At 41.6% G+C, this 12,001-nt stretch overlaps 1 protein-coding gene across 2 annotated transcripts in view; it reads right to left on the reverse strand.

The window, feature by feature from the left end:
• The window catches only part of MYO15B (myosin XVB), a 764,404-nt gene that overhangs the window by 660,710 nt on the left and 91,693 nt on the right, over positions 1-12,001 (reverse strand). For both annotated transcript variants that reach the window (XM_082273009.1, XM_082273008.1), the window contains exon 18: positions 1,774-1,969. In XM_082273009.1, the coding sequence (XP_082129135.1) occupies positions 1,774-1,969 (196 nt within the window). The remainder of the gene's footprint in view (positions 1-1,773; positions 1,970-12,001) is intronic.

Raw genomic sequence — 12,001 nt, forward strand, 5'->3', positions numbered from 1 at the left:
TTTCAAAGCCACAAAGTTGGTGGCGCACCGATTGGGGCCCTTCCATTGCCAACAATAGGCTGCAATTTGACATGCCATTTGACCTCTCAAATCGCACCGATGTGAACAGGGGCTTAAAGTAAGTCTCGCATAATGTGCTAGTATGCTATGCATACTAGCACATTATGCATATGTCTTACAGGGGAATTTTTTTTTTTTGCAGCAGCAGCAGTTTACTACCACTTCAACTGATACCATCTCCTGTTTACCTGTCCTCCAGTCTATTATTTCCTGCATTAAAGAGCTGTTTGGATTATTCCCAATTCTCTCGAATACTCTGCTCTCTAAATATACAGGCCTGTGATTGTTTCTTGTATCTTATGCATTCCTATGAGTTGACTTGCGGCTCTATAGGGTTGGGGATCACGCTGGACTGGCTCACCCAGTTGAGGGTGTGTGACTGGGTGATGGTTGGGGCGGGTAGGGAGAGTTCACTCCCGGTGATTCTGGCCCAACTAAACAGAAGGGTGGCGGTGAGCCCTTTTGGGGGGTTTGGACTGCTATCTCTAGGTATGGCCTTGAGGGTCTTAAACACATAAATGTGTAAAGTTAAGTGAAAGGAGTGCCCAATAGCCAATAATAAACAGAGTGGAGGTGATTTTATAGTCGTTTTATTCAAAGAAACCACAAATGGTTGAGCCAACGCAGTTGAGGAGCTTCTCACTGCCTCTGACAGAGGTAACAATAACCATCTCGATTACAGTGTCATAGATTCCCCTGAAGAAGGGGGAGTCTCTGTTCCCCCGAAATGCGTTGGCTCGACCATTTGTTTTTTCTTTCAATAAAACGATAATAAAATCACCTCCAGTCTGTTTGTCATTGGATATCGGGCGCTCCTTCCACCTACCCATACAAATATGAGTTAGCTTGCATCCTCCCATCTTAAAAAGCAAACCTTTAATTTGTTAATGCAAGGCAAAGCAACAGGTTCTCTTGAATACCCCCCACCCTCACAATAGCACATACCTTTCCTCCCCAGCCATTTTGTTTGGCTACTAAAGAAAATAATCAGTATGGCTTGGAAGTATGGAAGGGCAGGTGACTCCTTTTTATCTCATGTGACAACCCTGGTGGTTGGTCTTTTATCCAGCACTGGCATATGGGGGTGGAAAGACCAGTATATGCTCAAACAAGAGAAACTCGCGATTTACGCTGACAGGGAGAGGAGCAAAGGTAAATACGGGCTACCAGGAGGGAGGGCCTTAAAGATGTTGCTTTGCCCAGGTTTATTTTAACGATGAATGTGAGGATGATGTTAAAAATCCTAATTTATCCAGATATTTTTTCATTAGAAAATAATAAACATGGTTTTATATAAATCGGAATCAATCTCGCTATCAGCCACCTATAGCACAGCCACACTTAGAATGGGAGAAGGTGACAAGATAATCAAGGCTGCTGCTTTGTATGAACAAGCTTACAAGAAAGGAGAGCAGAATGATGACCTAATTAATATCCTGTTGCTCCTTCATTGTTCAGTAACAAAGCTGGAAGGGTTTTTAGATTTTGCTGCATTGCTAAACTGCAGTATAGTTAGCAGGGACAACAATGGAAATCCGGGATCTGGCTTTGCCACATGGCAGGGGTGCCTGAGTTTCAGCGTTGGCTGCACAGAATTATAAATCCTTTGGCTTAGAAGACATTTCACACATATGTATTTACCAGTTTATCCAGCGACTTATAATAATCTGAGAATTTCTTTTTTTTATAACTCTGCTTTATCTGGTGTCATACCTGACTGGTTCATAGGGTTTAGGTTCTTCTTGAGGACGGCATTGATACATCTTGATGATCTCTCTTATTTGGTTGCTGGGTTGTGGCCTAGGTGCAGATTTTACTTCAGGAACCTTCTTAGTCTCTTTAACTGGAGCATCGTCTGGTTTTGGTAGAGGAGGGTGTATGAGGGGTGGCGCCTTTGGAGGCGGTATTCCTGTGAAAACATAAAATAAACAGAATTTTACCTAAAGATGCAAATAATAATATTTAATAAGCTACTCAGCTGTAATATCTTACTCAGGGAATGGCTTAAAAAAATAATTTTCAATTAAACTAATTGAAAAATAATGTAAGTGCTTGTAGTTACTACCTGTAATGATAGCATTCGGTGCATACACTCCATTTGTTTAATATACTTTTATTGATATTTTTCTCCAAATTTAATAAAGACTTTAGTCAAAAAATTAAGTCCTGCTAGATTACTTCAGGCTGAACCCTTTTCCAGGTATAGCAATGTAAAACATTAAAAATATGTGTCTATACTGTTTCAAATGCAGTAATACACTGTCTCACCCTGCTCTGCACATGCTCAGTTTCTCTCAATTTTTAGGCATTTTTAGGCAATACCGAATTTGTAGAGGCCAATCTGCTGACAGCCTTAAGTGTCGGTTCACGCACTGCTCTGCAAATCACATGCGATGTCAGTGCGTTACAAATTCAGCCATACAGATTGTTTGGCTGAATTTGCATCGCATTCGGACCAAAGTCGCACAGGATCCTTTTTTTGGTCCGCACCAAAATCAGATCGCATGAGTGTTCACACCTATGCGACCTGATTCATGTATGAACTTACAGTGGGAACTGCGATATGCAAACTGATCTTGGGGTGTCGTTAACTTTGTATGCATATGACCTGTGAGCGGTCAAGAGGAATGATTACATCATTTGGGTGGTCTCTGGTATACAGGACAACGAAAAGAGTCCATAGCATGAGGAAGAGTCTGTTTTTTGGAGCTGTGGAAAGACCAAGCATGCAGCCACGATTTCCTACTGTCCTGCTCCTCCAACTATCCATTGTAAGCTGTTTACATTCAACTACCAGAGCTAAGAATTATTTGACATTTTGGGATATTGGGAATAGGAGTGTATGTGTAAGTCGTGGTATTTTTTGTAATGTTTATGGTAAATTTTAAGTGTAACGAGCTTTATGTATTTTGATGTCCAGTAAAGTTTTGTTTTATGCTTTTTATCAAAACTGCTCTTGGTGTGTCTGTTCATTTTAAATATTCACTAGATATTTGCTTGGCTGTCCAGTATACCTTCATTATAAATTTTTTCCCCACATTTGTTACAACTGGCGCAGTTCGGCAGGATACTGCATGGTCACTAAATATAGAATATTTTCATGAAATATTGTGTTATAGAGGGTGTATGAGGATTATACATTGAATTGCTGCTAGAGTCAGCAATTTAGTGAATATGCCCTTAGCACAGTCACTTTGAGCCAGGACAATACATAGAGATTGGGATTCTTGTTTTTGTATTTGTGTTCACCGTGAGAGTAGAGATGCATACTCTGTTTAACCACTTGCCGACCAGTCACATTGACTGTACTGCGGCAAAGTGGCTCGTTCCCGTCCAGCGACGTAGACCTATGTCGCTGTACTCCTCCACTTGTGGGTGGCGCGCCGCCGGAGGCTCGCTCCCGTTGTATTCAGTTACAGCGGGAGTCGGGCCAGGGGAGGAGCGGCGGTGATCACCGCCGCTCTTCCCCGATCGTCGGGGAATCGAGTCTGGAGATCCGCCCACTTGTGTAAACAAAGCGGGCGGATCTCCTAAGTGACAGACAGGGTCAGATTGCAGGGTTCAGCATAGGTGAACCTGCGATCTGTCCCTGTGTCACTCAGTCACCTCCCCCCACACACGTTAGTAAGCACCAGGCATACATTAACCCCTTGAGCACCAATAAAAATGAACCCCTTCCCTGCCAGTGTCATTTTTACTGTAACAGTGCATATGTATAGCACTGATTACTGTAGTAATGTCACTGGTACCCCCAAAAGTGTCAAAAATGTCAGTCAAGGGTCCGATCTGTCCGCCGCAATGTCGCAGTCCCGCAAAAAAAATCGCAAATCGCCGCCATTACTCGTTAAAAAAAAAAAAAACACCAAAAATTACAGAAATCTTTCCCTTAGTTAGTAAACGCAATAACTTTTGCACAAACCAATCAAAATACGCTTATTGCGATTTTTTTTTACCAAAAATATGTGGCAGAAAACAAATTGGCCTAAAATGATAAAAAATTTTGATTTTTACATTTTTTGGGGGGGGGGGGAATTTCATATAAAAAAATGTGAAAAATATTGTTATTTTTTTCTAAATTGTCGCTCTTTTTTTGTTTATAGCGCAAAAAGTAAAAATCGCACAGGTGATTAAATACCACCAAAAGAAAGCTCTGTTTGTGGGAAAAAAAGGACGTAAATTTCGTTTGGGTACGGCATTGCATGACCACGCAATTGTCAGGTAAAGTCGGACAGTGCCGAATCGCAAAAAGTGGCCTGGACGCAAGACAGCAAAATCCTCCGGTGGTAAAGTGGTTAAAAAAAGCAAGAGAGCGGGAGGGAAGGAATCAGCTTCCCGGAAGTATGGAGCGATTCCAACATGGGTCTGTTCTGGGTACTGAAAACCCATTGCAGAAGAATTGATTAACTATGCTGCTCCAATCTATCCAGACCTTGGTACTGAACTTGGTACACAGATTATGCGCTCAAATCTAAACGCAAAACCTAAGAAGGAGCGGAAAGCCACTGCCACTACTGGGTGGTTAGTTGTGTAGGCACTTTGCCATGAGGTGCAGATGAATGAAGCGCTTGAGAAAGAGTTGCAGGAATTTAAGGATATTGGTTATGACCAAAGAATATATGCAAAGTAATGCATGTCAAGTAGTTGCCTTAGAGGAGAAGTGTAAAGTGAGAGCTCTGATTGCAGATCCCACATGGAATCCTGTAGACACGCTCCAGTCTTCAGATGATGAGTATGTGTCCTATTCTGATGATAGTGATGATCTGGATGAGTGTCAGGCACATCCAATAATCACACATCAGAGAAAAAGGAAAACAAATTGTGAGCATAGTTGAGCGAATGGTTTGCGGGATACTGCTTGTGATGAACTGAATAGGGTTTACCCAAACAGACCTCAAGGAGCAGCTTGCAGTGGTGACCGAGTGTTTGGAAGACACTGCAAGCAAGGTGAATGATTTAGGAAATAGGGCATTTAAAGTTAAACCTGCAGTGGCTTTGAAGTGTGTTCAGACCTCTGTAGGCAGAGCTGAAGATTTGAATGAGCGGTGTGCAGCCCTCATAAACAAGTCTAATGATGCCCTAACAAAGGACAAAGGCCCTCCTGTAAGCAAAAATAGGACATGTGGCGCTGTTACTTCCCATAAGTGGGAAGCTGAGGATCTGATCAGCTATGGCCAAATTGGGTCAGATACAAGGAAGGCAAGGCATATGGACCCCAGGAAGCACATGTGGACTTATTTACTTAGGGCGGGGGTACCTAGAGAGGAAATAGATGGGATTCCTACACCAGCTTTGTTTAGGAGGTGGATACAAGTGGTTAGGAATGGTAGATTCAGCCACATTAGGTGTTTTTGCTGTCATAGAATGGGGCATTTTGCTAGATACTGCCATGCTGTGAAGATTGGACAACATCGGGCTAGTGTTCGCAGGACAGCATAGAGAGACATGCAAATTTATTTGTTTCGTTGGAAGTCAATGCCTTTCCATGAAAGTGTTACAAGGCAACACTGGGCACCCTACGACAGTTTTACAGTTAAAAATAGGCAGATTGAGAAATGTGAACAGTGAGCTATGTTTTTTGGCACAGGTGGAAGGAACATATAATCTGCTTTGTCTCTTACTCTTTTAGGGTACTGAGCATTAAGAGGTGGAGCAGGCAGAGCAGATGACCAAGCCAGATGGGATGGGGCAGACCAGAAGATCGGATGAGAGCCTGAAGATGATGTGGATTATTTCCTGATGGTGGCTGAATTGGAGTGGAGTTTCATCTGAGCATTTCCTAATGACCAGGAGGAAGAGGACAGGAGACTTTCATCATTTGGGATTTTCTTTCCACAGACTGCCAAGGACATTGCTTATCTTGCTCAAAGTAATGTTGCAGCTTCCAGGGACTTTGTTTGATGGCCCAGAACATATGAGAGTCGAAAGGGAGAAGGGCCCTAAGAGCTATTGAGAATTCTATAAAATCAAGAGGTGGAATGTTTTGCTTTAGATATTTGTTGATTTTATAGCAAATATTTTTGTTAGTTAGATTTTGTGTTAAGAAGCTAGGGCGGCCATTGATATGCAAATAAACTAGTTCGGTTGGTTAGTTGCTAAACAGAGGAACAAGAAGTATGGGGAGGCGGTGTTTAGAACTTATGAAACAAGCATGTGTTCAAAGGAGAGTTGTTTTTGGAACATGAAAGGAACAACATGTCTGCTTTAGACTCGATCTGAGGATTTTGGAAAAAGCAGTTGATCTCCATAATAAGAAGTTGAGTAACTGTTAAGGATATTTATTGCATACACATTGTACATGCTTATTTGAAGATAACTAGCTTGTGCATGTGGTAGGCATATTTTTGTAACTATGAATTGTGTGATGTATATAGGGAAAAAGGCAGTGAGGAAAGCTAGGACCCTACAAAACGTAGAAATGTATGAATTGTAATTATTGCCTATCAGTTGTGGATATTTTTAATTGGATTATATTTAATATTTTAGTTGGATTGTATCAGTTGTGGATATTTTTAATAATATCTCTCACCCACAAGTGTTTTTGTGAGCTTTTGATGTTGTGTATTTAAAGATGGCTGCCGCATATCCAATTGACTGTGTGGTTGTGGGATGGGGGGGGGGAAGGGGGTGCAACCATGTGTTGATGACCTCACTCACAAACTACCTGTGAGTGGTCAAGTGCCCCCTCAGCTCCCGTGGGAGACATCCAGGGCCTTCTTCAGATTCTATGCCGCAACATGTGAGCTGTTTGGAAGTTCTCTTGGGGCTTCATCTCCCCTTTCTTCCCCTTTTTGTTTTCCCTTTCATTTGCCAGTATCCTCATTGTGCCTACATTCCCTATTTATTTATTTGTTTTGTTATAGATTTTTTAACATGCATCTACTCCTGATGAAGTGGCGATTTGTGTCCACGAAACGCGTTAAGGCTATGATGTTTACTACATATTAAATTACTCCATTATCTTGAATTTGTACTCTTTTTTGATGTCATGTACACTGTTCATTATTGTACCATTCTTGGGATTTAGCCATGTTGGTTATTATCCAATTGCATTTGGGGATTACTTATCAATTTTTTTACTATCTTGATGATCACATTCATTATAATTTTTATCTGCTATGTGTTAACATGTGTATGTACTAATAAATGTTGTTTACAATTTCCTTGCCAGCCTTTCATGTCTTTAATTTAAAGTCCCAACCTTTCTCCTTTATGTTTTTGTAATGTTTATGGTAACGTTTAGCCCCCGTTCACATAGGGGCGATCCGACTTCGGGTGGCGACCTCCGAGATCGCAGTGCGAGCAGCGCGCCGCGACCTCGGAGCGGCCGCCACGGACTTCATAACATTGAAGTCTATGGCGGTCGCCTCCTGGTCGCCCCAAAGAAGCTCCGGACCCTTTTTCTAAGTCGGAGCGACTTGCGTCGCTCCTATTAGAACGGGTCCGCAGCTTCCCTATGGAAGGCGACCTGCGGCGACCTGTGAGGCGACCAGGTCGCCTCACAGGTCGCCTCTATGTGAACGGGGGCTTATGTGTAAGAAGCTTTATGTATTTTGATGTCCAGTAAAGTTTTGTTTTAAGCTTTTTATCAAAACTGCTCTTGGTGTGTCTGTTCATTTTAAATATTCACTAGATATTTCAGTGGCTATCCAGTATACCTTCACTATAAATGTTGTTGTTCACACATTTGTTACACCTCCTATTCTTTACAGACAGGAAAGCTGCTTCAGTTTGATCTGCAACTGCCATGGTGCTGCACATGTGATCAGTTATGACACCAGGCATTTGATGGTTTGACGGTTCGGTTGAGGACACAAGCAAATGTGCCAATTGGCATTCTCTGCATTCTAGTAATGTAACTGTTTTTTGGCACAATTAAATAAATGGGTTTAGTTCCACTTTATGATTTACTGCTGTTCAAGGCTTCAGAAAAATGGCAGCCTCCAGCAAGATAAAACAGGAGCAATGGCGGAGGCAATTTACAGCACACACTAATATTGGTAGCATGAATATTAATGCTAAAGAACATTTTTTTTTTTTTATCAAGTTGTTATGGGTAAAGTTCATACTTTTATTCATACAATTTAAACTTTTTTCTAAAAGAAAAAAAAGGTTTTTGTATTTGCTTAAAGCGTAACTCCTCTTTTGTTGAGAAAAAAACATTCCCCTCTGGGTGATCTCTGTACAGGCATACCCCGCTTTAAGTACACTCACTTTACATACACTCGCGAGTAAGGACACAGCTTGTTCAGCTTGGCATGACACTACTCCCGGTTTTTAACATTGGCGTCTATAGGAAATCTTGGTCAGCTTGACATGGCACTGCTCCTAAACCATAGGTGACAGGGATACCAAACTTGGGGTGCACCGAGAGGGGACCCAGGACTACAACATATCCTTTTTGTGGCTGTCCAGCTTGCCTAGGTAATCTACCATGTCATAGTCCTGGATCCCCTTAACATGCTCCCCAAGCTTGGTGTCCTTGTCACTTATGGTTTGGGAGCAGTGCCATGTCAAGCTGACCAAGATTCCTATGGAGCTAGTGTATTTACATGCATTGAGAAATGAAAAAAGGTATTGCTTCACTTTAAGTACATTTTTGTTTTACATACATGCTCTGGTCCCATTGTGTACTTAAAAGTGGGGTATGCCTGTACATTGCACGGATTATAACAACCTTTGTTGCAGATTCCTACCTTTTGTTATTTTGAAGAAATCCCTGTTTATTCCTCTGTGCAGCTGTCGTGAGTGGGTCTAATGTGAGTGTTTTTTATAATTAATCAGCTGTGCAGTTGCAGAGCACTAATAAGGAAAGCTGCTGGGCTTGCATCCCTTTAGATTTGTTCCTATTGTGAATATTTCACCAAAAATTACAAATCTGATTTGTATTTTAGGCAGACTTCTGGGAAAATCAGTGAGCCAATCACACAAGCAGGAAATGATGTTTCTGGGGTGTGGTCAGTACACATTCTGTGTACAGAACAGCTCCAGGTAGCCATATTGCGTTGCATTTTCAAAAAACTACAGTGCCTGCAGATTGAAAAGGAAGGGTGATTTTTAATAACTTTCAATTGCAATATGACTTGTGTCGCAATTGTATACGCTATATTTTTTAAATTTACTTGCTGTTTTTTTCTCCATGAAAGCGTAGTTACTCTTTAAACATTTGAAGGCCCCTTCCAGTCCAGGCAATTTTTCAGTTTTAAGTGTTGTCCCACTTTGACAATTACTCAAATTCATTTTATGTAATTTTTTTTAGATAAAGCTTTCTTTTGGCGATATTTAATCACCACTGGGTTTTTATTTTTACTAAATAAAGGAAAAAAGGCTGATCATTTTGAAAAAAAATTATTTTTTTCTTAGTTTCTATTATGAAACTTTACTCTGATACCCCAAACTAAAATATATGGTGGAACCAATTGCCTTCAGAAGTCACCTAATTAGTAAACAGAGTCCACCTGTGTGTAATTTAATCTCAGTATAAATACAGCTGTTCTGTGAAGCCCTTAGAGGTTTGTTAGAGAACCTTCGTGAACAAACATCATGAAGGCCAAGGAACACACCAGACAGATCAGGGATAAAGTTGTGGAGAAGTTTAAAGCAGGGTTAGGTTATAAACAAATATCCCATGTGGTGAACATCTCAGGGAGCACTGTTCAATCCATCATCCGAATATGGAAAGAAAGAGTATGGCACAACTTTAAACCTAGAGTGTGAGGGGCTTGCGCTTAGGAAACCTCGGTTCGGTGAATATAAATAAAACCAATAACTCAATAATAAATCAATAAATTAAATATATAAGCTGCTGCTGGTAGAAAAGGTGATACCTTTCAAACAATACTGAGAAACTAAGTACCTGCGCTGCTTAAACCGAAACCATAAACATCAGTTGTATTAATAAATAAATATCATCATAAAGTGCTCGTGCAAATAACTGTGCAACTGTGCATATAAATATAGTGTTACACTAAATATATAAATATTATAAATAAACTCATATGTGTGACATATCATATATCAAAAATAATTATAAATATAAAGTTCATAACAATAAATATCTTCCAAACTGAATAAAGTGCAAGTCTCTTGTGCTTCTATAAGTGCTCCGTGCTCAAAATATATGAATAAAGTGCCGGTGCTCAGTCCTTGTGAGTTGGTGCTCCCCTCTCGGTCCCACACTCACCAGAAACTGAGAGAAATATCGCCTTAAAACTGGTTGTATAAGGTAACCGCCTCTTATGGATCGCCAACAGATATAAGCTGTAGATCTCCTGTGCCTCTATATCCAGGTAAATATCCAGGTAATGCTCCCCAGTATCATAAAAAGAAAAGGGCCATCATCGTGCAGTATGTTCTAACAGTTTATTATCCACGCAATAAAAAGATACACTTACAATATATGAAGAATCAATCCGCCTTTAGCAAACCCACGGGACGCCAAACGAATGGCCGTGCGTTCCACCCGTGTAACCGGAAGCCGGAATCGGTTGCAGCCGGAAATGACGTACTACGTGTTCGGACGGCTTGACGCGTTTCGCTCCGCCAATCAGAGCGTTTTCAAAAGCCGTTTTTGAAAACGCTCTGATTGGCGGAGCGAAACGCGTCAAGCCGCCCGAACACGTAGTACGTCATTTCCGGCTGCAACCGCTTCCGGCTTCCGGCTTCCGGTTACACGGGTGGAACGCACGGCCATTCGTTTGGCGTCCCGTGGGTTTGCTAAAGGCGGATTGATTCTTCATATATTGTAAGTGTATCTTTTTATTGCGTGGATAATAAACTGTTAGAACATACTGCACGATGATGGCCCTTTTCTTTTTATGATACTGGGGAGCATTACCTGGATATTTACCTGGATATAGAGGCACAGGAGATCTACAGCTTATATCTGTTGGCGATCCATAAGAGGCGGTTACCTTATACAACCAGTTTTAAGGCGATATTTCTCTCAGTTTCTGGTGAGTGTGGGACCGAGAGGGGAGCACCAACTCACAAGGACTGAGCACCGGCACTTTATTCATATATTTTGAGCACGGAGCACTTATAGAAGCACAAGAGACTTGCACTTTATTCAGTTTGGAAGATATTTATTGTTATGAACTTTATATTTATAATTATTTTTGATATATGATATGTCACACATATGAGTTTATTTATAATATTTATATATTTAGTGTAACACTATATTTATATGCACAGTTGCACAGTTATTTGCACGAGCACTTTATGATGATATTTATTTATTAATACAACTGATGTTTATGGTTTCGGTTTAAGCAGCGCAGGTATTTAGTTTCTCACAACTTTAAACCTACAAAGAAATGGCTGTCCACCTAAACTGACAGGCCAGGCAAGGAGAGCATTCATCATAGGTGGAGCTGCAGAGATACACAGCTCAGTTGGGAGAATCTGTCCACAGGACAACTATTAGTTGTGCACTCCACAAATCTGCCCTTTATGGAAGAGTGGCAAGAAGAAAGCCAGAATTCCTGTTTGCAGTTTGTGAGAAGCCATGTGGGGGACACAGCCAACATGTGGAAGAAGGTGCTCTGGTCAGATGAGACCAAAATTTAACTTTTTGGCCTAAAAGCAAAACGCTATGTGTGGTGGAAAACGAACACTGCCATCACCCTGAACACACCATCCCCACCGTGAAACACAAACATGGCATTCAGTGTTGCCAACCGCCCGTAGATTTACGGGCAGCCCGTAAAAACAGGGCACTTTTCTCCTGCCCGTAAATGCCCGTAGCAGGAGAAAAGTGCCCGTAAATCTATGACGGCGGCGGCAAGATCAGGACTGCGCATGCGCGGCACGCACTTCAGGAGATCCGAGGCGAGTGTTCTCTCCTCTCGCAGAGACGCAGACTTGCACTGGAGTGCCACGGCCCGCCTGCGCCCGCCCCTGCCTCCGCCCCCCCTGCCTCCGCCCCCCGCCGTCAATTAAG

The sequence above is a fragment of the Pelophylax lessonae genome (assembly GCF_965119305.1).
Source record: "Pelophylax lessonae genome assembly, chromosome: 11".
Taxonomy (NCBI): Eukaryota; Metazoa; Chordata; class Amphibia; order Anura; family Ranidae; genus Pelophylax; species Pelophylax lessonae.